This window comes from Ambystoma mexicanum, chromosome 7q (assembly GCF_040938575.1).
Source record: "Ambystoma mexicanum isolate Mex_15411 chromosome 7q, UKY_AmexF1_1, whole genome shotgun sequence".
Classification (NCBI taxonomy): domain Eukaryota; kingdom Metazoa; phylum Chordata; class Amphibia; order Caudata; family Ambystomatidae; genus Ambystoma; species Ambystoma mexicanum.
The window spans coordinates 1,009,249,237-1,009,276,233 of NC_090941.1; the positions used below are offsets into that span (position 1 = coordinate 1,009,249,237).

The 26,997-nt window shown below is 46.1% G+C and overlaps 1 protein-coding gene across 4 annotated transcripts in view; it reads right to left on the reverse strand.

The window, feature by feature from the left end:
* The window catches only part of ARRB1 (arrestin beta 1), a 1,358,416-nt gene that overhangs the window by 349,349 nt on the left and 982,070 nt on the right, over nt 1-26,997 (reverse strand). For all 4 annotated transcript variants that reach the window (XM_069640206.1, XM_069640203.1, XM_069640204.1 and 1 more), the window contains 2 exons: nt 17,024-17,068; nt 13,818-14,014 (listed from right to left, as the gene is read on the reverse strand). In XM_069640206.1, coding sequence (XP_069496307.1) covers nt 13,818-14,014; nt 17,024-17,068 — 242 coding nt within the window. The remainder of the gene's footprint in view (nt 1-13,817; nt 14,015-17,023; nt 17,069-26,997) is intronic.

Below are 26,997 nucleotides of genomic sequence, written 5' to 3' on the forward strand. Positions count from 1 at the left end.
CAATCAGTCCTCGTCAACGGCCCAGGAGGTCCAATTTGACATGAGGCTCTCGGCCTTGGAGAAAAGGGACGAGGAAAAGGCCAGACAGTTTGACGACTTTGAAAACAGGGAAAGGAGGAATAACTTAAGATTTTTCGGGATCCCGGAAACGGAGGGGGAGACAGAGAGAGATCTAACCCGAGTCGTGAAAGACATTATCACCCTCCTGTTCGCGGAGGAGATGACCACGGAACCCACGTTCGACAGGGTGCATAGAGCAGGGGGCAGGGCCGGGAACCCCCGGTCTGTCCTAGCCCGATTCCACTACTACACGGAAAAAACCAAGGTTCTGGAAGAAGCGAGGAAGGCAGGGGTGATCACCTACAACAATGCCCAGATTACTATTTTTCAGGATCTCTCTGCCTACACCTTGGCGAAGCGCAGAATGTGCCGTCCCCTGACGCAGCTACTTAAGGAGAAGGGGGTGCGCTACAGGTGGGGCTATCCTTTCTCCTTATCCTTCGAATACATGGGCCAACGCACCACGCTGGTCACAGAAGAGGATATTAGAGGAGCCATACACGATTACGTGGTGGACCCAGCCCCCCGGAGAAGTCCAATCGGCCCGGAGGCTCTGGCCGGGGGTGGGCCGGGGCAGTCGGGACCCAGGAGAAGGAAAACAGCCTCAAGAAAATACAAAAAATTGAATACTCCACCTCCCGCCCGGGAAGGAGAACAAATGGACTCGGAAGGCTGACGGCGGGGGAACCCCGACAATCTGCGGGACAGGCGTGGAGGCACGTGAGGTCCCAGTGACGACTCTGTCCCCTGGAACAGCAAGTACACAGTGGGCAACTGAGGGGGAAGAGGCTGGGGGGGGGAAAGGGGGCTCAAGGAGATGAGCATTGTTCAGCGGGCCCAGCCTGGGGAGGCCAGGCTGGTGGTCCGGCCACAAGCCAGTGATGGCGGAACTCATTGGCCGGACGTCGGGTAGGGGGGTGAGGGGTTCTTTCAAGTTGGCGGGGGATGTTTTCTCAGGGAGGGGGGAGGAGGGGATGTTTGGGGTCAGTTTTAGGGCCCTGGGGGAAGGGGGAAGGGAAAATCCAAGCAATCCAGTAGCGAGACAAATGAAGCGACACAGGGTTTTAGACACGACGCGGGTGGCCAACCGAGAGAGATACATAGAGAATGGCTAATGGTTTGCCGGCCCTGGGGGTGGGCACCTTGAATGTGCGAGGTCTGAATACCCCCACAAAGAGGTCCCTGGTTTGCAGGGAGTTCAGAAGAGCCAAGCTAGACCTGCTTTTCCTGCAGGAGACACATTGGGCCCGGGGGAAGGAACCCAAGATGAGGGGAGGAGGAATCGGCGAGGTTTTTTGTGCATCACATGGGTCAAAGAGGAGGGGAGTGGCAATTCTGCTAGCAAGGAGCATAGGCTTTGAGCAGGAGGCGACCCTGAAGGACTTTACAGGGGGCCCCCTTAACCCTCGTAGCTATATACGGCCCTAATGAAGGCCAAGCCCAGTTCTGGGAGGAGGTGAGGGACAGGCTCAAACTCTTTGTCCAAGGAAAAATAGTGGTAGGGGGAGATTTCAACATGGTCCTAGACCCGGCCTTAGATAGGAAGCGACTTGGCCCTCCGAACGTCAGACCGGCGGACGAGGGCATGGCACGATGCTTCCGGAGGGTCAACACTGAGCTGGGCCTGGTCGACACGATTCCACTCCCCAGGTCCGACGTCTCCTCGTTCACATACTACTCGGCCATTCATACCTCATTTTCCAGAATCGATTATATCCTGGTGGACGAGACGCTTCGCCCACACGTCTCGGGCTACAGTGTAGACCCCGTCCCCTGGACGGATCATGACATGGTCCGCGTCACTATAGCTGAGGGTTGGCACGCGGATCGCAGAGGCCGCTGGAAATGCAATGATTCCCTTCTCAAAGACGAGGCCATTGCGCAGGAAGTGCTAGATGCCATCACGGAGTTCTTTGACTTGAACGACAATGGGGAAGTCGGCACACACACACTGTGGGATGCATTCAAGGCAACCCTACGAGGTGTGCTCATCAAAATAGGAGCCCAGAAGAAAAGAGAAAGGGAGACCCTGGAAAAGACCCTAAGGGATAAAATAGCCCAGCTCCGGCCTGGCGGGCTTCCGGAGCGGCCACTCGAGCGTGACCAGGTCACGGCCCTGGAGGATTACAGACTCCAACTCAAAAACCTCCTCCTGCACAAAACGGAGAGGAGCCTCCAGATGGTGAAGCAGAAATATTATGACAAAGGGGATAAGGCAGATAGTATCCTAGCCTGGAAACTAAGGGAAGTCCAAAGAAGCAGAATGGTCAAGGCAGTGAAGGACGCCCAGGGGACGATAGGCTACGATGCTCCTCACATAGGAGAGGCCTTTCGCCACTACTATGAGGAACTATATACCTCAGAATATGGCGAGGGTGATGCCCAGATAGAAGGCTTCCTGGAGTCCATACAAGTCCCGGCCCTAACACAAGAGATGTCGGAGGGGTTAGAGGGTCCGGTAACCGAGGAGGAGATAGAGTGATAAGTGGGATGAAGGTGGGAACCTCCCCGGGGGAGGACGGTTATACAGTGTACTTCTACAAGAGGTTCCGCTCCAGCTTGGCCCCACACCTGGCGAGGGTCTTCAATTCTGTCCTCGAGGGAGGCACTCTCCCTGACTCCATGATGGGCGCCATTATAGCAGTACTGCCCAAGGAGGGGAAAGACCCGGCAGAATGCTCCTCATACCGCCCGATATCGTTACTGAACACGGATGTCAAGATCCTGGCCAAGGTGGTGGGGAGGCGGATGGAGGGGATAATGCCGAGGTTGGTTCATGGGGACCAGGTGGGCTTCATAAGAGGGAGACAGGGGTCGGACAATATCCGAAAAACGATAGATCTGCTCCACTTCGTACAGGAATCTGACCTGGACGCATGTGTCCTCTCTCTAGACTCCGAAAAAGCTTTTGACAGGGTGGAGTGGAGGTACATGGAACTTCTTCTCCAGAAAATGGGCTTCGGGTCCCATATAAGGAGCTGGGTATCGGCACTCTATAGAGCCCCCACAGCGAGGGTCCAGGTGAATGGGAGGTTGACCAAGTCCTTCGCACTTTCGCGAGGGACCAGGCAGGGTTGTCCCCTCTCCCCCTTGATATATGTCCTAACGATAGAACCATTAGCTATAGCGATCAGAGCGCATGCGGGCATCAGGGGGATTAGCAGAGGCGACGTAGAGTTCAAACTCTCCCTCTTTGCAGACGACATCCTTGCTTATGTGGTGGAACCGGCCGCCTCGCTCCCCCCCTTTCTGTCCCTGGTGTCCACATTTGGTCGCTTCTCCGGACTGAGAATCAACACAACCAAATCGGTCCTGCTCCCAATGAAAGTGCGAGACCCCGAGCTGGACCCCCTGGACAGGTTCGAGGGAATCACGGTGGGAAAGACATCCATCCGATACCTGGGAGTCCTGCTAACTAGGGACCTATCCAAACTAGCCTCCACTAACTATGACCCTATAATTGCAGGGATCAGGTCAGACTTGAGGAGATGGGACAAGATGATCCTGTCCTGGTACGGCCGGATGACAGCGGTCAAGATGAATATCTTACCCAGGCTTCTGTACCTGTTCACAGCGCTCCCCACCACCATCCCAGAGCAGACCTTCAGGGTCCTACAAAACGCAGTCCAAGAATTTATATGGCAGGGGAAAACCCCAAGGACTGGGAGAGCGACCCTGACACTGCCGAGGGAGGAGGGGGGATTTGGGCTCCCTGATTTCCACCAGTACTTCCGGGCTGCACAATTGAGGGTTCTCTTGGAACACATGAGAGAGGGGATGGGGACATACTGGACTTACTTAGAGGACATGGACGCCCACCCCCTGAAGGTTAGAGACCTCCTGTGGGCACCACGCAAATCTATCCCGGGGAAGTTAAGAAGACACCCGACCCTGGGAGTCCTATGGGAAATTTGGAGGGAGGGCCCACAGACAGCCTACCTCACTTCATGGCCGTCCCCGATGTCCTCCCTTTGGGGGCTCCCCCTTGATGTGGGCGGGAGGGGATTTCGGAATTCGCAGACCTGGTCCGACATGGGGATGGAATGGGCTGGGCAGATGTTCAGGGAGGGGGAGTTTCTCCCATACGAGGACCTGAGGGAGGCCCTCGGCGGGGGATCCCTCACCATTTTTGAATACCTCCGCCTCAAGGGCATATTGTGCGACCAATCTTGGGGCCAAAACTTGAGGAGGCAGCTGACCCCCTTTGAAAAGTTCATAGATACAGCGACTACGAGAAAGGGTGCGGTGTTGAACATGTATAAAATCCTGAACACTTTTAACCTCCCCGGGAGAAGGGGCTTCCGCTCATTCTGGGACGATTTGGTGGGAGAGGTCATCTCGGAAGACACCTGGTCGAGAATTTTCAAAATCGCTTTCCATGGGAACTTGTTCACCGCAGACATGGAACATAATTTCAAGGTTTTGCAGGGGTGGCATAGGGACCCAGTAAAATTATCTAAAATGTTCCCGGGTGTTACTCCAATGTGCCCGAGGGGTTGTGGCCAGAGGGGATCCAGGAAGCACATGTGGTGGCTCTGCCCGAAAGTTCAGGTCTTCTGGGGAAGAGTTCGGTCCTGGATCGCGGAGGCATCGGACGAGCCTCTCTCCCAGGACCCTCTGTCAATGTTGTTGGGAGTACCCCCGGAAGACTTGGAAATATATAGATATCCAAGGATGATGGAAACAATGCTGCGTGCGGGGAGGGTGGCCCTGGCTCAGAAGTGGAAGAGCCCGGAACTCCCCTCCAAGGAGGATTGGCTGAGGAAAGTAAAGAACATGTTCTTGATGGACAAACTCACAGCTCTGGTGAACAACGACTCAGGGTCTTTCATGGCACATTGGTATGGGGTGCAACAATCGTGGGGATGGGATGTCCACTGACTTGAGACACTGACCCACACCGAGGGAGGGGAGGAGGGCCTGGAGCCCAGCTGGGCCTGCCTTGCATGCCCACGACCAGGGTTGGACTGGCCGCATCGGCCCATCGGCCAGTGGCCGATGACCTTTGAGGACCTGGGGGGCCAGTTTTCATGAGGTCACCCCTGGGCCGGTTTTTTTGCCGGTAAAATGTTTAGTAATATATGCAGCGCGAGTCGGCGACTCACTCACAGAGTGTCTGCTGCGGCCTGCGGGCCGCGCATGGCACGGCCTAAGCTGGGCCATCATTATTTGTTTAACTTTTGTTGTAAAATTGTTGATGTCAGTCTCACTATCAATTATGAAGATAGATGTGTGTTCCGTGGGCGGCAGCCTGGGTGCGGCCCGAGCAGCTCGCCTGAGGCTCGGGGCCAGGCCAGCATCAGAAAGGAATTTGAGACTCTGGGTGGGGCCGGGCAGGGGCCAGGGGGGGATTACAGCCATGTTCCCAGGGGCTGGAGCCAGGCTGCCTGGAGCAAGCTGGAGGAGCTGCCTGGTGCGCTGCTGGAAGCATAATTATTCATCAACGCAAGGTAACAACACATTGTTACCTTGCTTTGATGATTTGCAATTGCAAATTGCATGCATGCATCAGGGCCGGCCGCCGCCACCAGGCCGGCGGTGGCGCAGCGGGTGGTTGGTGGCCCGGTGGCCGTGCGATGTGCTCCTGTGATGATTGATGAACTGAAGTCCTAGTCAAGTCGACTCAAGTGTTAATACAATTACGATTGTGAACATTGCACCGGGCCCGGGCAGCGCCGGCGGCCTAGTGCTACTGTCTCTGCAGCAGCAGAGCTGGCTGGGCTGGGGGCGGGGAAGTTCACACAACAAGTTCAACTTTGCAGGAACTAACAACAACGTTACATCACGTGTTGCTTGCCCTGCAAAGTTGAAAGCAACTTGTGCCTGGGGCTGGGGGTCGATACAGACTCTGTGTCGCCACAATGAAGTCGGCGGAGAGACACGTGACTCAGTCTGAGAATAAAGTGGGCCTCCCCTCCTCACCCTGGGCATTATATTTTGGCCACCCGTCACCCGACCCCACGACGAGACAGCCAGTGGACTGGCTCTGGCAGACAGTACCCACTTGACGTGACGACAGAGGACACACACGCACCGCAGCACCAGCCCAGCAGGCAGGCCCCCCGGCCCGAGAAGACAGACAGGGACCGTCCGTCGACCGAAGTGAGTGCAAGCCTGAGCCCAGCAGCAGCAACACCAACTGGCAGGCAGGCAGCAGTTGTTGACCGGTGCTGCGGGCGGCTACACTTAAATACAGAAGAGTCGACTACTCTCTCGACCGTGTCCGTGAGGTAAGAAAGATTGATTGATCCACACAGGGCCTATGCTTTAAGGCAAACATTTAGCACTTTTTCTGCTAAATGACGACTAGGCCTCATAGGAAATGTACTATAATACAGCACCCACCTTTCGGCAGGTCCTGACTCCTATGCTCCTCATCACTCGCCCATCACTTCACCCCATGCGCAATGTGACCTCTCTTCCAATTTCCCACCCCGCCAGCACCCTATAGTACACCAACCCTCGCCTACTCCACCCCCCCGACCATGTCCATGACTGTCCAGGACCCCACCCAGCCTGAACTCCCAATTCACTCCAACGAGACATCCCTCCCTCCCTGTACTCCCAACTCCCCCACCCTGCCTGGGCTCCCATGGATCTGACGCTCTCCCACACCCACCCCTCACCTTCCCTACTCTCTCACATCAATCGCATCCCATCTCTGACTACTCCTAACTTCCCCCCACTCTGCCACACACTGTTCTGCCTGTCGCGCTCCACTCTAGGTTCCCAACACACCCCACCAACACCTGTGCCACTTCCTGCCTCGGCCCGCGTCTCCCCTCGAATATACCACACCGCCCCACCTGCCACACACACTGTGCCCACTGCCCCAACTCTCTCTGACTCTCTCACCAACCCGATTTCCCCCATTTGCCATACCATCCCCTCCCGCCTCAGTCCCTCCTGCTAGTACTCCATACTCTCGACACTTTACCATCATCCCATCCCTCCCACCGCCTCCCCCAGCACATCTCAATCCACTCTTGGCCCCACTAACACCTTGCTCCCCAGAGTTGCCTCCTCCAGACAATGTCTGTCTGCCCCCTCCCACCTCTTCTCACCCCTGTTACTCTCCGTTCCTTATCTGCCTGTTTCTATCCGCGCCTGCCCTCTTCCCCACCACCCTGCGTCCGCCACATCCCTGATTAGTTCCTTCTCCCTCTCTCTTCCAAGTTCCAACAGTTTGCCCCCTCTTGTCTGCGGGCCCACCATCCTCTCCCCCCCACCTGCTCCTTCCTCGGACCTTGTTTTTAAAGCCCTCCCCTTTTTCTGACCCCACCAGTTTCTAATCCACACATGTTTCTAACCTTCCCTCCCCAACTGTTTCTAACCCCTCCCGCCCCACCACGTTTCTGATCCCTACCTGTTTCTGTCTGATACCCCTCATTCCTTGCCATGCTTCCTGGCCTCTGTTCATTTCTGTCTGTACAGTGGTCCATTTTATTTCTAAAGCTATATTAATGCAACTTCCCCTCCTTTCATGCTGCCCTTCCCATGCCCCCCCACCCCCCACTCATATGCGCCTCTGCCCCTTTTTTCCTCATTTCCTTCTCTTGACTCCTGCCCTCCAACTTGCTCTCCTGCCTATTCCTCTTCCGCATGCCACACTCGGCCCCTCCTCCTTCTTTTTCTACTCTCCATCATTTTGTCTCCAAGGTGGTCCTTCATTTCACGCCTTACTCCTTCACTCGTATGTCTGCCTGAATTCCCTTCCCTATACATCCTTCCCCATCTCATCCTCGTCGAGTTCGGCTTCTCCCTCCTTTCCAGTCCTCTCCCCCAACCTACACACTTTACTTACTCTGACTGCTCAATCTTCTTGCTCTCCCCCATCCTCCTAAACTCTCATTCCCGACACACACTCCCTCAAACGTAACAATTCACCCGCTCTCATTTCCAATGCCAAGTTGCCTCACTCGTCACCCCTAACTAGTCCCCTCTTTTGCTCTTTCTGTCTCATTATGAACACACTTAAAACAGCCACTGCAAGAGACTTTACGTTTCATTGCGGTCCAGATGTTGGCGTGCATGCTTCCTGCACTAATGTAAACGTAGCACTGCCTGGATATGTTAATGTTATGTTACAGACATCCACGTTCTGTAATACACAAACACAACTGTTAATTGCTTTCTCTGACACAAGCATTGATTTCCATGGATGGGGCACACCGGCGGCACTCTTCTCTGGCTCTTTCAAACAGTAGCAATTTAGTTTAACCTGGTGTTCTTAAAGGCCATTGATGTGCAGCATTTGTACAAATAGAAACAAACACGGCGTGGAATTTGTTTTCTGGGTGTTTAACAGATTTGCTAAACTGCGTGTGACAAGCCGTGTGTGCTGTTGTGTGTGTGTGTGTTCTATAATCTGGCCATGCACTCTCGCTAGCCTCGACAACTTGCGTCTTGCCTTCAAACGTGTTCCTGTTTGTTGAGTTGCAAGTGTCACTGCATCTGTGGCTCCCCCAGCAAATTACGACTCCATCCATTGCAGCCTGATCACTTATTTATTATGGTTGGCTACTTTACATTTTTGGGTGAAAAGTTTTGTAATTTGTTATTTGTCTTTCTTGTTCTGCGTTTGTTTTTGCCATATCCCCACGTAGTCACATGTTATTTTAGGCCCGCCCGCATTTACTTACGTTTACCCAAAATATATATCACTAAAAACGTCATTTGGTATTTTAGAAACGTTAGTTGGGCTGCTGGTGGGCAAAGGAGGGCTTTAGAGAGCAGTGTGTTCTGTTTATGTTGGCCGGGCAGCCATCCTACCTTGATCACTACGCTACACGTTACGCACGCGCATCTTAGAAGTGTTTCCTATCTGTGCATGAATGACTGTCTGACTGTGTGCACTGAAACGGGTGAGCTTGGGTGCAGCATGTTAACGCCTCACTCACCTTCTTTCACGAGGCCAGTGTTTAAGGTAGATGGGGGCATTGCAATGCACGCATTTGGGTGTTTACTGTTGTGGGCCTGCCTCTATTAGCTACCTCTATCCAAGTTCCTTCTTCAGGTTATTCTGCAGTCGCATGAGGGCCACTTTTTTGAGGTGGGGGGTGGGCCACTTTTCTGAGGCGAGGGGTGGGCCACTTTTCTGAGGCGAGGGGTGGGCCACTTTTTTTTGTGTGTCCGGGCCTATTTCTAGTCCCAGTCCGACCCTGCCCACGACCGGGGAAACGGCACCATCGACCACGGCCGGGAAGAATGGTCACCCACCACAGCGTCTCCTGAACACAGGGAAGGATAAAGCCGCTCATTGTCTCTTTCGTTTGAAGTTATTGCAGGATTGCAGGGGGGAGGGGCACTGTTGGGAGGGGGGCGGTGGGAAGGGGGGGGGTTAAGGGTTGAATGGAACAGTTAATCACCTGGTGTGCCTAATGGGTTATTCAGCCCGGTTTGTTAAATTTACAAAATGCCAATAAAACCAAAGTTTAAAAAAAAAAAAAATGGAAGTTCATTCATGATCAGCCAGTTTTTCCCTCTATAGAACTGGCTGATCATGGCCATTTGGGCCAGAGGGGCACCTCAAGGCATACGTTTCTGGGCATGAGGGATCATGCATTGGTGCATTATACCCTGAAATGTTCCCTCCCCACTCCTCACCATACTGTGAGGTGGCCTTACTTTGGCATACAGCGCAATCTAAGCAATAATCATGTCATCTTACATGTGGTGACAATAACGGAGCACATGTAGACCCAGTCCACCAAATACATCATGCACTTCTCCCAGAGCTCAAATTAGTGAATACACCTTCATGGAGAGGCCATACATGTGTGGTTTTTATAGGGTGCTTTGAACTTCACCTTAACTTTTTACTCCCTTCTACATTAGTTTCTCACTTCCACCTTTTCACACAATCATTGCCTCTGTCACTTCCGGCAGTTGACTTGAGAGTCACAAGGGCCTTGGGTTTACAGGGGATGCTTATCCAAATCTTACCTGACAAATCTGGCCAGCAAACATCAAGGGCCTCCTGAGCACATGTGTAGGCAATTACTCAACCGTGCATCCACTCACCCTAGTACTTCCTTCGAAGGTACAAGGGAGCACCACCAGTGGACTACCATGAGATGTCTTATGTTCCCTCACTCTGGATCAGCACATCATCTGATCCACTGCCTGCCATTACACATGCACGCCTACCTATATAATCAGATTCTCTCTACCTCAATCCCGTGCTATCCTCATGAATGTGCTAGCGCTCTGCATCCCTGTCCTACTCCCACTTCCCTCTTCTCCTCACTTTTGCTAATTCTTCTCTCCAATTGAAAGACTAAGGGCAGGATTCATGGAATATTTGCCCGGTTCAAAATGACTTTGCACTGCTGAAAAGTGACTTTGCACTGCCGACACAACCCCTGATTCATGGAACCGTGCAAACTGTATTTATTTTGTCAGTGCTTCATTGATGTCTGTGATGGGAGTTTTAAGCAAATAGCTCAGCCCAGGTTTGTTTTGGCCGTGCTGGAAGCTCACTCAGAAAGTCAAGACTACAAGGAGAGTCCAACAAGGATGTGTGTTGTCTCCCTCACTATGCTCCTTGTATTTAAATGCCATGCTTGACGTGAAACTGGATGCCACAAAGGATGTCCCATAAATTAGAAACCTGCTAGGACCCATACTTTTGTACGCTGATAAATCACACTCCTGCCATGTACTCTGAAGTCTCGAGAACCCTTATTTTCAGCAATGCACCTGCATTGTTAAAATAACAATGCAACTGTTACCAAAACACAATCTAAAATAATGGTACATTCCACAAGTCAGAAAAATAAACCATGTATAAGTTTCATACTGGAAATTTAGCCAATGGAACAAGTCTCAGAATGTCTGTACCTTCTTGTAATACCCTCGGCAGTATAAAGCTGAAAACTGCCTATAACATTTGAAGTCAAGAAGGAAGAGGTCTCTTGCAGAGTAATAAACAGGGGTGGTTCCTCCATAATGGGCGAGGAGCCAAAGCCAACCCAGGGAGAGCTCTCCCAAGTGCTCTGGGGCTGACTAACTTTAAACATGGTTTCCCTTTGACAGTTTAAATTCCCCAGGATGCATGCCCAATAGGCCATTCAAGGCCTGGGTGTTCTGTTACCCCAGCCTTGCACAACACATTGGGATGCCGGTCAGAGAAATGCAGGACTAAATGCTAGAGGGGACACTCCCATGTCTCTCTGCACATTTAGGCCTCCTTGGGTGGCATGACAGAGGTGCCCTGGCTTCACCGCACATGCCCCCAGAATTGGGGAAGCTCTCTCTGCTTCCTGGCTCCTGTTAATGCTGTGCGGTACGTGGAGGGCCTCAATGGAAGATGGTGTTGGGACCGGGACAACAGGTAAGGAAAATGTTGTTTTTGTGTTTGCGTATGTATGTATGAGGGCATGCAAGTATCTGTATCTATGCACAAGGGAATCAGAGAGTGTCTGTTGTATGTGTGCACAAATTAATGAGTAGTTAATGGATGCATGAATGCCTGCTGTTTTAATGATAGAAATGGATGCATGAATGAATGTGTATGCATTTGTGAGTGTGTGCCGGATCTGGGCCTGCCTCTGATTGGGCACGGTTAAGCGAGGGATTACCCATCCCCTCTCCGTGCACAGTGAAAGAGATTGTCTCTGATGGTACATGTGAAAAGGAGGTCCGGGGCTGGGGGAGTAGTGTGGCTGCCACATCATACCCCTCCTCACCATCACTGTGAGGGTGACTGGGTCTCCCGTACAGTGATGGTGGGATGGCATGACACTGAATGATATATAGGGCACCAGGAGTAAAGTCATGTTTGCTATACTCCTGATGCCCATTTTATTATTTTGTGGCAAGTCTGGCCTTCCTTGGTATGCCAGTCTGGATATATTTTTTACAAAGTAAAAAATATATCCAGACTGGTCCACCAATGTAGGGCAGTCTTGCCATGTAACACAATGGCCATTAGGAGTAAATCCAACATGAATCACGTTTGCTTTTATTGCTTTACTCTTGATTCCCATTAAAACATACCATGCCAAAGGGCACCAAGACTAAATCCAAAATCATTTATTTTTTGCTTTACTCTTGTTGCCCATTTTGTTATTACATGGCAAGACTGGCCTACATTGGTAGGTCAGTCTGGATACATTTTTTACTAGGGTTTGTACCTAGGAATAATGCTTAACAATTCCTCCCACTGTAATTCTTCCAGTTTTTGCTGGTGAAGTGGAGGCGAAAAAGTGATTCCTCCACGTCTATCCATCTAACCTTGACATTTGGCTGAGCAGGAAAAGGAATTTTAGTTGTGGTAAAAGAATGACCACCACTTTATTCTGATGTTTTACTCCACCACCAAACTCATAATGAGCCTCACTGTGATTCAAAGGAAAGAACCCTGCCTTTGTCATTTCATATGGACTTCCAGCCCGTCTCCCAATATCAGATAAAACGCGAGAGAATATTAAAGAATAACAATAATGTCAGGACGAATTTCCCAAGCTAATAAGCATTGTCTTAATTTGTGTTATTATTGTCCAGTGTAATGACAAGCAATATCAACCATGAGGATGGTCTTTTGACAGAAATGGCATTTATAAGTTGCAATTCAAATAGCAGAGGCAGTCCCAGGTCAAAGCACCTTTAAAAAGGGAGTGAATGTCTGATTGAGCAAAAAAGCTTTTGCCGAACGGGTAGGATATTCGATTTTAACATCTGATTGCAAGTTACAAACAGATTGCAAAGGTTAGAACTTAAATTATTGAATAACTTGCTGGGGAAAATTCCTTGGAGTCAAATACTGTGCAAATGGTCTCTGAGGAAGAAATTGTCTGAATTAAGTTACTTTTTGTAGTGTCCAGATAGACCCCTTGACGCATGTTAAATGAGCCCCAGATGTCCACTGACACACCTGCTTAGCCTTGATATGATTATAATATGTTGTTTGACTGGGCCATGTCACAATGCTTATGCCTTTCACCGCTGTGAAATTAGGTGTTTAATTACCCAACTTGATGGTACTCAATTGATCGGCCATGGAAGGCTGAAGGGCCGCGCCACTCATAGCATCATCTCAACCTTTGAGAGCAGGTTGTACCGAGAACACTGAAGCGAGCACCTAACACACTGCCCATCTGCCTGACAGCCCCACACGATGGTCTGATGCAATAAGACCCGCCACATGAATGTGGAATTCGCTACCTCCACCACTGTGCAACAAAACCAATCCGCTAAAGTTCAGGGGCTAAATGTCACATCTAACATTGCGTCCCTTTTGTATCCCATCATCAGCGCCAAGGTGCCCTCAGGTGATAGATGAAATCTTAACATAACATAATATAACACACAATATATATAGGGTAGGAAATAATAGTTATATGTGATTTTCTTTTTTTTATTTGGTGGGTTTACCCCCAAATCCCCGGTTTCCCTACCCTTTTAACTCCACCCCCACCCATTTTAACCCCTTACCCCACTACCATATATATATATATATTTATTTAAAATGGTCAGTATTTTTTCAATATTTTTTACTTCGGTATAACCTACCACTCTGAATTTTTTCTGGTAAAATGACTGGATACCGTAAAAAACGTGGGAGGGTGAATTTAAACCCTCAGCTGGCATTGTCTACCTCACAGCATTTCAATAAAGGTTTTTTTTCTAGATTTTGCCTTCACTTGCTGACTAGGGCATCCATTAGAGATTCAATCTAATTGGAATCAATGGTTATGCTATTAAGCTTGTCTCATTTGTCCCAGAGCAGAACGGGATCGGTGCATGTACCTTACCTCAAACGTGAAGGGGTACGCGTGCTCGCCAAGCTTCTTGATGAGGCGCTCCTGGAGACGGGTGAGGGGTTTCTTCTCTTCTGGAACCGGCGGAAAGGCTTGTATATTGGCCACAAACAGGTCTTTCCGGAAGGTCAGTCCCAGAACGTCCAGGTCCTCTCGTCCATAGCGGAATGCACACGTTAAAGTTACAAACACTGGAGAAAAGAAGGACAAGTAGGTGGAAACAAAGAAGAGAGCATTCGTCTTTTAACTACCTGAGTGATTTACAGTAACAAAATGGCTGCCAACTGAGTGATGCTGCTGAATAACAGAATCGGTGATCATTAGTGCTTTAAGTGAAATTGTTGTCTCTTTGCACCCATTCATTCTGCACGTTATGTGGATGAATAGTTCTATTTCGTATTTGTTTATGTTCGCATGTATGGTATTTCATTCCAGGCGCACCGGATTGATGACATTAAGGGTGAAAAAACGTTATTTTCATCAATGCATCTGTTTAGATATTCACAATATTCGAATGCATTTGTGATCACTTGTTGTGTGCATGAGTTACAACAAAACTCGTGGCAACGCATTTCTGCTGTTTCTTTGCTTGGAACCTAAGGGGCGGATGTAGGTTTTGTTTACATTAAGAGGCCAGTGCGATGCCAGAGGTCTGGTCCTGCTGCATATAAGCGTGTTTGCTATCAGCAAGATCCTGACTAACAGTAGTCACGCCACTCAGGTGGTTCCTGACTGCGGTGTAAGCTCCCTGAAACAGAATATAGCAGAAGCAGGAATGTTGAACTAATATGGTGATGAGCAGGTAAGTGGAGATAAATAAAAGTAGCATGTGTATATCTATGCATGCACGGACAAAGTTGAGTTGTGTGTGTTTGTATGAGTGCACACATGTGAGTGTGTGCATGCATGGGTGCAGTTTGATGCATGTGAATGTGTGTGAGCATACACATGTGAGTGTAATGTGGGTGCAGGACAGAGAAGGGGGACAGCTGATTGTGACTGCTGCGGTGGCTGGAGGCAGGCACATGATGGCAAGGGGAGGCAAGGAGAAAGAATTAGGCACCAGCGCTGCAACATTGGAGACAGCATGGACACACCGTCTTAAAATGGCATTAGTGCATATAGACAAAGCGAACATGAGCATGTTCGGATTTGACACTACTGAAATGTATTGGCACAGTCAGTATGGACATGTCTTCTTACAGTTTCATTGGTGCATTATAGGTAAAGCAAACATCAGTGTGTTCTTATGTGGGAATGCTTGCAAACTAGCCTTTGCTGGAACAGCCATCGTGGGCTTGTCTATTTACAGTGGAATTTAATGGGAAAGCCAGCCTAAATTTCTTTAATTTCATAGTACACTATAGGGAAATAAATGTGGTTGATATTGGAACAATAGAAACCCAGTTCCTGCTTGGGTTCTGCTGGATACGTTTGGGGGTAACATTTCCACATTAGGAACATTATAAACGTTATGGGCAAACCCAACATGAATGTGTTCTTACATGGCAATACTGGCATACTTGCTGATATTGGCACAACATGAATGCAATTTCCTGTGTACAGGGCACTATTTCCTTATAGGCAAAGCCACTATGAATACATTCTAATGTAGTAGAGCCATATATTATCACATCCAGCATGAACATGTTTTCTTACAGTGGCATTTCTGGTATTATGAGCAAAACCAATGCGAATGTGTTCTTACGTGGCAATGTTGTCATATAATAGAACAGCCAACATGGGCATGTCTTCTTACAGTGTCAATACTGATATGTGATGTGATGGCAATCAATAGTAAATGAACATGTTAGAGACATCAGCCGTAGACAGCACCACCATGATATGATATGATATTTAATACGCGCCTGTACTCAAATGTTTCTAGGCGCGAACTCCTGATACTTTTTGCTTGTAGTGGCAGTACTTTCCTAGTTAAAGGGTGCACAGCCTGTATCGAAGCTGTTAGCGGGGAAAGATTCCAATAGGTATCTAAATCTCTGCGATGTTTCTCACCAACACTCGCCCTATCAATTGTAAGTTAATTCTGCTTTGTTGTGCTTTATGAAATCTAATTGTAACTGTATTAGGTGCTACTTGGACTTGCATGCAAGTTCGGTGGGGTGGGTTCATCTTAGGTAGTCAAATCAGAGTTGATAAAACCCTCAGGGAGTTTTGGCTGTATAATCTGAGTCATATGGTCTCTGGGAGGTTTGATTGCCCTTTGCTTTGAAAATCCCAGCCCATTTTCACTTTCTTGGTGACATATTTGTTTGATCGTAGGAGTGTGCAGGGCAAACTCAAGACTAGGGGCTTAGAGGATTGTGGTTGTCTTACTTCGTCATTTTAGTTTGTAGTGCTTGTTTATTCCATATATGAGAATTGTTCTACTTGTTTGTTTATTACACACCTTTTGTAGTCTTTTCTTTTTAGACTTAATGTATTCACTCTCCCTACCTCCCTGTTTCTTTCCCTATTTCACTCCAAAATCTATAAAACAAACCATTTTAGGTTCACACCATTTCCTTTTTTACTCCATACAAGTTTAAAACATTTAGAAAATGTCCTTCAACCTTTTTAATGTGTAATCCCATTTGGCTGTGCGTGTGTCCTACTAGGACTTGAGTGACCGATTCCATTTGTTTCCCTTAATTTACCCTTTACATAAAAAAATAAAACAATTCCAATGTGTACTCCCACAGTCATCCATGCAAAGTGTAGAAGCTCCCAACAGAAAGAAATCTAGGATTCTCCTGCTGTGCTCCAAAACTATGGGTCAACCACACTTGCTCTACCCCTCATTGAATTCAGATATGAATATGGTTCTCTTTCTGCAGCATCTCCCACCAATCCAGGAGCATGACCATCACAACCCATACTCCCAACCCTTAGCCTATGGACAACCCCAGTTAACTTGCCTCTCCAGTTCTCTGCTGAAGTTGGCTGTTCCTTGTGTCCTGTGGTCTGACTGGCCTGCCCTAAAGAGTACTTCAGAGACTCACCACAAATTAAACATTGTTAATGCATTTGCTATTTTCTCCCCACTCAGTATTGTTTAAATCCTTTCCCTACAGACACCCTGCTGCATTGTATTATGATCCATGGTACTTTGGGGCTAAGCCTGCATCAGCAAATGCCATGTAAAAATAAAAGAAACAAAGAAAAGAACAAAACAGCAGTAGCAACTTGCAAGTGTTTACCTTTCCTCTCCTTTAAATATTCAGGGTCAACCAAAACGACACCATCTACAGAGATATAAAGACATAGCAAAGATGTGATCAATCAATTTATATTCCCACTACAACAGCAAACAATAGATTGGACTGCATTGCCTAGTTTCCCACCCATAGCAGAACTAAAAACACACTGCATACCATGCCAGGACAGATGCAAGTGAGGCAAAGCACCTACAATGTTAAGACAGTATTTATACAAAATTGCAATTTTTCGGGGGTGACGGGGTAGAGGATTTACCAGCACCTGTACAGCACCACCAAAAATCCAAGAGTGGAGGTAATGTGGAGGGGTTACACTATATCATTAAAAGGGTTTAGAGCAGGTGGAAATACCGCCTGCACCAAATCTGCAAAATACCCAAAGGAGTCCTACGTACTCCAAAAAACTGGGGATAAATTAGTGGTTTAACAATTTCACAAAATCATTGTTTGTGGGAGATAATAACATTTGAAAAATGTCGCAAGCAGGTTCACAGAAAGAGAAGTTACTAAATAATTGTGGCTAGAGAAAATATGTCAGCCGATAATTAAACAGTGAGGCTGGGCAAAAACATTCTAAAGCTCCAAGTGAAACCGTGGGATTCCCAGGCTGTGACATCCTTGGAAATAGCTTTAGTCTCAGAGTCACAGTCAATCAAGGGTCAGGCACATCTTTAAAACTGAAATCTCTTGGCTGTCCATTGTTTCTCAGCAACTTTTGTCACTGGTGACAAAAAAAATACTCATCATGACCTGCAGGATATGATTGAATACAATGATCCAGGGATGTCATTTGGAGGTTGCTCGGGGTCGCACATGTGACACTTTGCAACCCCCCTACACCTCTGGCATTGCCTCTGCGACCGCTGGGGGAAGGCTCGGATTTCAAAAAGATATAATTTCCATTTTGATTTCCCATAACAGAAATAAGTTTGTTTTGAAGTCAGGCAGAGTGACTTCAAAAATAAATTATTTCATATTGAAATCTGAGCTCCTTTCCCCCAGGACATTACATCTTGTCAACACACACCACTTGGTCATTTCTCTTATATCTTTATTTTTGCAGGGGAACATTTTTCTCATTCCTTGCTTTAAAACTGCAAAATGCACATGCAAAGCCATTTAAGTTTCAGTGTTTGAAAACCATGTTTTTCATGTTGAAGGGGCCTTTGAATGTCTTCTGCACATGCAACTTAAAGGTTGCTTTCCAGTTCGACCTTTCTATAGAGCAACAGGTAAAGGTTTTCTTGCCAGTTCCCGACCCCTCACCACTGTTATATTGGAACAGTCGAAAAGAAAAAACGTAGGTGGGAACTCCTGTATCGTTCCTATACCACATCGAGTGTATGAGAGACGGTGTGCATTCATTTTTTTAACACACATAAATACTTGTAGGGATCCACATTTTTAGTATGGAGGCTAATTCTTATTTTTGTACCAGTTAATGGGTGACTTCAAAGAACTATTTTCACAGAAGGTTCCTCATAGTTTATGAGGGGTTCTGTCCTTGGGCGTGGGATGTATAGGGGCTGCTGCCCTTTTAGGGGTCGGCAGATTCATTTAGAACTAAGAGGGAACTTGGGGGCACATCTCGAAGAGGAACTGTTTCAGATTTTATTGACCTTCGTATGAAGTGTGTAGTCCCCGAGTTATTGATTCACTTGGTGATCATTCGAAAAAACAAACAAAAATTTTTGTGGAGAGTTAAAAACAAGGAACTTCATCCATAGTATATTGTTGTATGGTCTAGTTCACAGGGTATCCCTGGTAAGTTTCTGGGATATCCTTGATTAAAATGAGGTCGACCAGTTTCGATGATTGCTGCTTATCATCTTCTTCAGGACTGTAATTTTAGCTTGTCCCTATCGGAGCAAGGGTTGGGGAGGGGCACAGGGGCCGGCATCCCATCTGCCTAAGAGAAAGAAAACCAGAAGTAGGTTTTGAATTATGAGGTCACTATAATTCCTTTTCCGCAGTCTTAATCACAAACAATTTCAAGTTATTTTGACAATTTCAAGAGATACGTAAGAATTTTGGAATATCTGGACAGTCTTAAAGGCTATTTTGGCATAATTGACTGTTAGTTACCTCTAGGACTAATCTTGTGGATGCAAAGAAGTTGGCTGGTTGTTCAAAGGTGCAGCTTTTGCAGGGTGTCTCATAAATCCTGTAAGACAGTAAGGATGGGCAGGTTTTAGGATGTGCCCGCTCAGAAGGGGTGGTTCAGAACTGTGCGCGTGCCACATTAGGCTCACTCCTGTGTAACGGGGGGTATACGGAAGCCGGAACGCTGGTGTGCGTCCGATTATCCGTCCCATAGCAAATTAATATGGCTCTTAGTTGTGTGAGCCCTATCCGGTTTCAGCCGCCAGTGTGGCATGTCGCCGCTCATGTTTGGAAAGTATGGTTCTGTGCAAATGCCGGTCGCAAGCGCGGCCGTCTGAAAATAGGGCACACATGCCGTGATGCACGATCGTTCCATTGCAGAGCTTCGTTTTTTGAATACCATGCATAGGCCATCGGTTGTTATAGATAAGCCATCACGGTGTATCGCTGCTGAGCGGGGAGCGTGTATTTTTTAAGGGACTCAGGCCGTGTGACTTCGTTCACTAGGGGGTCGCGTGGGCCATCATTATTACATGCATTAACCATTGCGGTGTGTTGCTACTAGATAGGAAGCATATCTTGTTTGAAATTGTGGGGGAATCGCAAGGGGCCACTCACCATATAGATTCAGCGGCTGCTTGTATCTGGCCGTGAGGTGCCGTGGTTCGTGCTCTGTTTTGGTAACGGTTTCCAGGTGACACGGGTCCCTTTAAGTAGTCCGTTGTCACTGTCAGCAATGTTCTAACATGTCAGCCATTTTGGAGTGACATAGTTCCTATTTAGTGAATCTGTGCATATGGTTGGATGATCATATTATAGACTGAGGCGCTTGCTGGGGGGATGTTATTCTATCCATTTTAGGAGAATGTCATACACGATTCAGTATTCCATTATACATTGCACACAAAACTTGTTTCCATCCTATACATTACTGTTAATGATTGGATTTTACTTTTTCACACATATATACACCTTCTTCCTTTGTCAGTGGTGTTCTGCTGGTGATTGTTGGGCTCAATTAGCAGTGATGATTAGAAGTTGAATTTCATAAATGGGGAGGACAAATTGTGAAGCCAAATTGTCTGGGTGGATATTTACGGCAAAGACACCAGGTGACTGCGGAAGAGGTTCCACATGTGTAGAGTATACATATTGTCATTGTTTGAATACTTTTAACACATTGTGCCTTTAGTAGGACTGAGTTAGTTGCAGAGATTCTTGATGTTTTTGATGTTTATGTTCATCTCATAAGGGCCAAATTGTTCCACTGGATTTCTTCAATAAGGCCATTTTTCACTGTGTTAAGTCTGAAGATCCAGAGTTGTTCTTGTTTGAGCAACATTTCGCCGAAATCCCCGCCTCTTCTTGGTGGGGTTAGTTTCTCGAGGATGGTCCATGTGAAAGCTTCCTGTGTGTGTCCTTTTTTGATAAAGTGGTTCACAAGAGGGGCTGTCAGTTTTTTTGTTTGAATGCATGATTTGTGTTAAATAAGTCTTTTTTTCACTTCTCGTGTTGTCATAACCACATACCGAAGGGTACATGGGCACGTGATGAGGTAGACTACTCCTTTTGAGTTGCAATTAGTGAAACTTCATTGTTGCCATGGTGTGTGCCATCCGATATCGATGGACTTGCTCCTAGATGTTTTTTCACACATGGAGCAGCCCCGCATGGCGTGTGTCCCACCGGTCTTGTTTGCTCTCCAGATTGTGTTCTCCACCTCATTTTTACTTAGTTCTTTCATGGTATGTACCAGGCCATCCCTTAGGTTTCTACGCCTTTTTATGGCGAAAGTTGGTAAAGCCAAAGTGCTGGAGCCTGTGTTTAGAATATGCCAAAGTTTTTTATTTATTTTTTGATGGTATTGAACAAGGGGGAATAACTCATTACTGCCGTTATCTATTCACTTTTTTCATCCTTTTTGTGTTGTTGGAGCGTGATTTCTCTTGGTATATTTCTTGCCTGTTTGTATGTATCATTGATTATTCTTCTTGGGTAACCTCTTTTCTTCAGTTGTTTTTTGAGAGCTCCTGATTGTTCTTTGAAGTCTTTCAGTCTTGTACATGTCTGGCGGTACCTTTAAAAATTGGCCAAACGGAAGGTTGTCCCTCATATATCAACAGGACGTCATCAATATATCTTTTCCATACCTTTATTTTGTCATGATAGGGATTTGTATTTGCATATATGAATTCCTTTTCAAAGTGTTCAACATACATATTTGCCAGACTGGGTGCAAAAGTTGCACCCATTGCTGTTCCGGAAATCTGCTGGAAAAATGTGTTTCAGACAGCCATACAGAAAGTACCCTCAAACTGAAAGTGTGGATGTATGTCACATGGAAGAAAGCTACAGGGAAGGATATCACCTGCCAAGATGTCACAATGCACCTATAAACATCATGGACAGACATTAAAGTAAAATCTGAAGAGGACGAATTGATGTCATGAAGAAGATATATGAAGCTATGTTGAAACAATATGAAAATACTAAGTAACAATGTAACTGAAGCATCAAGAGTAACAGGGATCTAAAACTAAAGCTATCATGGATCTAAAGAGAATGAAGTAACTTACTGACCAATAACTGTAAATACACAGTAAGGCATGGTAGAAAGACAACATATAGAAGCTTGCTATAGAGAAAATATATATCGCAGCAAGGAAGGCCATATTAGGAAAATAGATGACAGCTCATGTCGAATTTAACCAAGCTACCTCAGAGACCAGAAATGGCTATAAGAATCGGGAGACGCAGAAAGACAGCCCTGTGAGCAGACCTGATGATAAGTCAAGGTTGGTCAAGAATGAAGATGGTATTTTGGGGGATAAGTGCAAAGCACAAAGGGAGTACATGAATAAGCTCTGAATGTGGAACATTCTTTATAGATGGAAGAAGACGAAAACATCTGTGTGAGCCAAGCTGCTGGCCAATTAAAAGTGTATAAAGTCCATATGAGATAGAGTGAGCAAGTCTCTAAATGCCAAACGGAGCAACAGCACCTTGCATAATTAAATCAAATAGCAGTAAATGGAAGGCTGAAATGGACAAATGTGTGGTCTTTTCACACACGACTCAGAAGTTGAAAACAAAGGTTATTTATTAGAGCCTTAAGCTAAGATAGTGGTGTGCTCACACTTCCTTCAATGTTTCAGAACATTGATCAGCAACAAGGTCAACTACAAACAGAAGACTTTGGCTGATGACCTACTGATGAGAGATGATGGACTAATTGGGAAAATATGGAGTAGTTGGATGGGATTCAAGCACCTAGGTGTTATTTCACGTACGTGCTGCTAAGGTGGCTAAAAGTCCAAGTTTGGGATTCATTCCAACCAATCAGTGGGGTTGGGGGACAACCTAACATACAAAGTTTCAGGAGCCAATCCACTGATGTTTTCTTTGCTATAATCAGGACTATATGAATTTAGAGGTAGTTTAAGGCGTGTCCTACAGACAAGGGATAGCCAATGAAGCACTGATCCTTATATATTCTATAAGTAAATATGTTCCCTTCACCAATCCCTTCCCTCGGTTTTGCATTTTGCCATGTAGAATGATGTCATAGATGATGCATACTGAGGTATAAAACCTCCATGTGATCAAACCTGGTTGTGAGTGTGCAAGAATCAGGCCGATGTCTGCCAGTTAACCCTGCTTTATTCAACTGAGACTAAAGTAGTACTTTTTCATACTGTTTGAGTCTGTCCGATTATTTGGTCTGAGATCTATCACTGTAATTCCATCTAGCACAAAAGATGCTTCAAGGTGCTAGAGCACATTTCCTTTTGTAATGCAAGAAAGGCCTTTTGATTTGCAATGCATGACCATTCACGTAGCTCTTCATTGTGTTACTTGCAGAAGCACACACAATCTGCATTTATAGGTCCATTTTCAGTGTACACATTTCTGAAGGCTGGCAGGTCATTTTTCCAATGGGCCTTTCAGTTATGTTTGTTTGGGCCTTTGATTTAGCCACACAGTGTGAGGCTACTTATCCTAGTTCTTTTCCAATGCTTTGGTGTGTGTTCCTCCTTCATGTACTACTGACCTTTGTCCTGCATGTATGCTTCCCCTGATATACCTTCCTTGTGGTTGCTATTTTTGTCCTGTACTTATGCTAGACCACAAATACCATGGTCGTGAACTGCTCATGTTGCACTTGAAATGCCACTGGTTTCTCATTCCGTTTCCAATAAGAATGATGAGGGAAATGCAACTTTACTTTTGCTTTATGAGTGAACATAGATTCTGGGTACTTTTTCTTTTGTTCAAGGGGTCATGAATATGTCTGTTCCCTGGGCCGATGACCGTGCCCATTACACACTTATGTCATCATCTCCCTCCACCTTACGTTAATCATGAAATCTACCATTGGACATTGCAGTGTGCTGCTTGCAAACATATCACATTAACAGAGCATTCCTGCTGCTCACTTTGCTGGACCTATCCCATACCAGCAGCTAACTTGGTCCTCAAAGCATAAACTCCAATTGATCAATCTTGTGCTCTCTCTCCTGGATGAAAAATACTCCAAGTACCTCCAAAAACACACTTAGAATCAAACTGTCACTGAGCACTTGGGTATGTCTGGTCTCCAAGCTTCACTTACAAAGGGTGCTTTATAGTGACAACCTCGAATGCAAAAGCATCAAATGCAAAAGCCTTGAAAAAAAAGCATCAAAGAAATGCATTTTCTTTTTCTTTTTTTTGAATGGGGCCACCCAACCTCTGTTTTTGTACCCCTTAAAACCACTTATAATAAAGAAAAACCTTTACCCATGAAAAAATTGCATTTATTCGAGGCTTTTGCATTCAATGCTGTTGCATTCAATGCTTTGTATTCGAGCGAATCACTGGATACCCAAAGGGTTCATGCCTGCCTTACCTTCTATGACACTAACGATGCCCCACTCTTTGGTTCCAGGCCCCTGCAGACCAAGGAAGATGTGCGCTATACGAGACCAAAGCTCACTACATTGCATTCTACTGTAAGTGCAATCTCACTTCTCAGAGAACCATCCCATTGGAGATCCACAGCACAGAGAGACAATGTTTGTGAGATCTCCCATCAATCATGGATGCTGTCTCTCTAGCAGTGATGGTTGGAAGGTGGTGGGGGCACTACTACCTCCGACCTTAATGGGCCCCATGCCACTGGAGCTCACACAGCACAGATGTCCCTGTTGATCTTTGTTTGACTCTCAAACACCAGAAAGGCCATATTTGGCCATGACCTTGAGGGGTACATGCACTCCAAGATGTTTGCTCAGATTAAATTATCTGCAATAATTCCTTTTTACCTCCTCCTTCCCCCTCTACCTCCCTTGCTAAACCCATCACTCACTGAGATTGTAGGCCAGGGCCCTTATGTGTCCTTCTGGGTCCTGGCCTTCCCCCACAATCTCCTTCAGCCTCCGCCCACTCCCAGCACTTGCCTTTGGGTGCCCACCGGCCTTTGCTGTCTTACAGGCCTGCACTTATTGTATTGGCAGTTTACCACTCTTACCAAGTGATCTCTGCCAGGCACTTAACAGCTACATGCAAACATACACCCTAGCACTTCCCTCTGTGGAACCACTAGCCCTTACCCCCCTCCCTCGTCCCTTCTCTCTCTCTGCACTTGCACGTTCTGAATGGTCACACGGCCTAGTCGAACCGCTTCTTCCCTTCTCTTCATTGTTATTATATTTTCCTTTCATTCCCATGTTTCCTCCTTGTTGCCCTGTGGGCGCTTTGAAACACAATTTACTTGATGTATTAGCACCTTACAATAGCACAATAAATAAATAAATAAATAAATAAATAAATAAATAAATAATAAGTCTTCAGTGCCAGAGCAGGATATTCCATAATTAATTGCAAATTATGCCTTTTGTGGGATCAATTACAATACAGGTTATTCATAGTAGTCAGAACATCTAGTTCATGTTGAATCCTTACTAGAGATAATTTAATCTGAGCAAACATCTTGGCGCGCATGTGCCCCTCAAGTTCTTGGTCAAATGTGGTCACCTATTTGACTTTAAATATGCCACTATCTGGACAAGATTTGGAAGCATGACACTACCAAGTTGGTGATGGGAGCCGTATGCAATCTTTATAATATCAATATATAATTGAGCCACCAAGGTGCACCTATGGATTATTTACATCACCTTTCATGCATTAATTGAACATTGACCCTTTTCCATGCGATCCTTCAGTAGCCCCATGTGAGGCCTTTGTGTAAATGTCTAATTTCACAAAGTTATTAAAATGTATGTTGCAATATGAGTTTAAGAAATCATCCTTAACGCCCACACCGGTTTATAGTCATAATGTCGACAACAAAAATGTCGACAGTCAAAACGTCGAAAAAAAAATGTCGAAAAAAAAAATGTCGACTTTTTTTTTCAATGCATTTTTTTTTAATTTTTCCCTTTTTTTTAACTCCCGAACCCCTAAAATAAATATATAATTAAAAAAAACGAAAGTCGACATTTTTTTTTTCGACATTTTTTTGTCGACATTTTTGTCTGTCGACATTTCTTTTCGAAATTATGACTGCCCACCGCCCACACCATGCACAGGGGAGGTGGTGAGATGCCCTGCAATGAAAACTTACCCTCTAATATATGTAAATTAATGCATGGATACATGCATACTGTAAGACCTATGAAGGGAGATAAATCCATTTTCTCTGGAATTAAATAGATTACTTGCTAGCAGCTCAGATGGAAGCTATAAAAGAAGATAAAGGAGACTTTGAAAGGACCTCTTTGCTAATGTGTCATCAATGAGATTCTTTTTGCAATTGAATATGATGAGAATTGCCAGAAAATAAGAGAAGAAATAATAGGCTCCTTTCTTCAGTAATTAATGTAATCTGTTGAAGCCATAACAAAAGCACTGCAAAGCAGGGAGATAACCATTATGGAGTGCTGCAAACCTCAGCTTTTAATGATCTGGGATGGGATTGCTAGAGACTTAGCAGTATTTGTACGAGATGTTTGAGCTTCATGTTCCATGCATGTATGAATGTATGCTTGTACAGGCATTATAAGGCACAAACCTAGCGGGGAAATAAAGGAGTGCAGTGCATAGGGTAAATTCAGATACTAAAATCAATAGTACAGCCATACTTAAAGTCAGCAAATACTATGTAATGTTAGATTTGACTATGGTCTTCCAGTGTCTAAAATGTCTCAAAGGTTTTAAGTTGTCTTATCTCTAAACAAGTGCTTTTCTTCTCTTCTCTTGTCTTCCTTTTATGTTTTTAATTATAACTGAATAAAGAAGCACAGGACAGAGTAAGTAACCAAGTGTACCCATCTTAACTTTGAAGCAAACAGCAATCCACATATTGGCTTCCTGTCTGTTACAAAATGAGCTGATGGAACAGGAAAGGGTAAAGGGGAGAGGTACTGTATGATAATGCAAGATAAGAAAGAAAATGGAGAGATAACTACCTTTCTAAACCTTTATCCTGGCATTCAATTGAAGTCCCTTGTTTGTTTGTTTGTTTGTTCATTTTATTTATATAGCGCGCCTGGCCCAGGGATATCTGGGCACTTGAGGTGAAGGTAATGGTTACAAGATGCAGTTATACAGTTTATGCAGTTTATAGAGTTTATACAGACAGATTACAGATGAAACATTCAGATGGCAAAGGAAAGGCGGGTAGGTGGGTGCAATGGATGGTGTGAAATACGAGGCAAGGAGAAAGATAAATACAGTTAAAGAATGGGAGTGCAGGGTGATGTCAAGTGCAAGGTAAGTAGTGTTCATTTTTATTGAGTAACCATGTGATGACGTGACTTCTGAATACTTGAAAGGTTAGAATAGTTTTGATGTCCTGTGGAAGTGTGTTC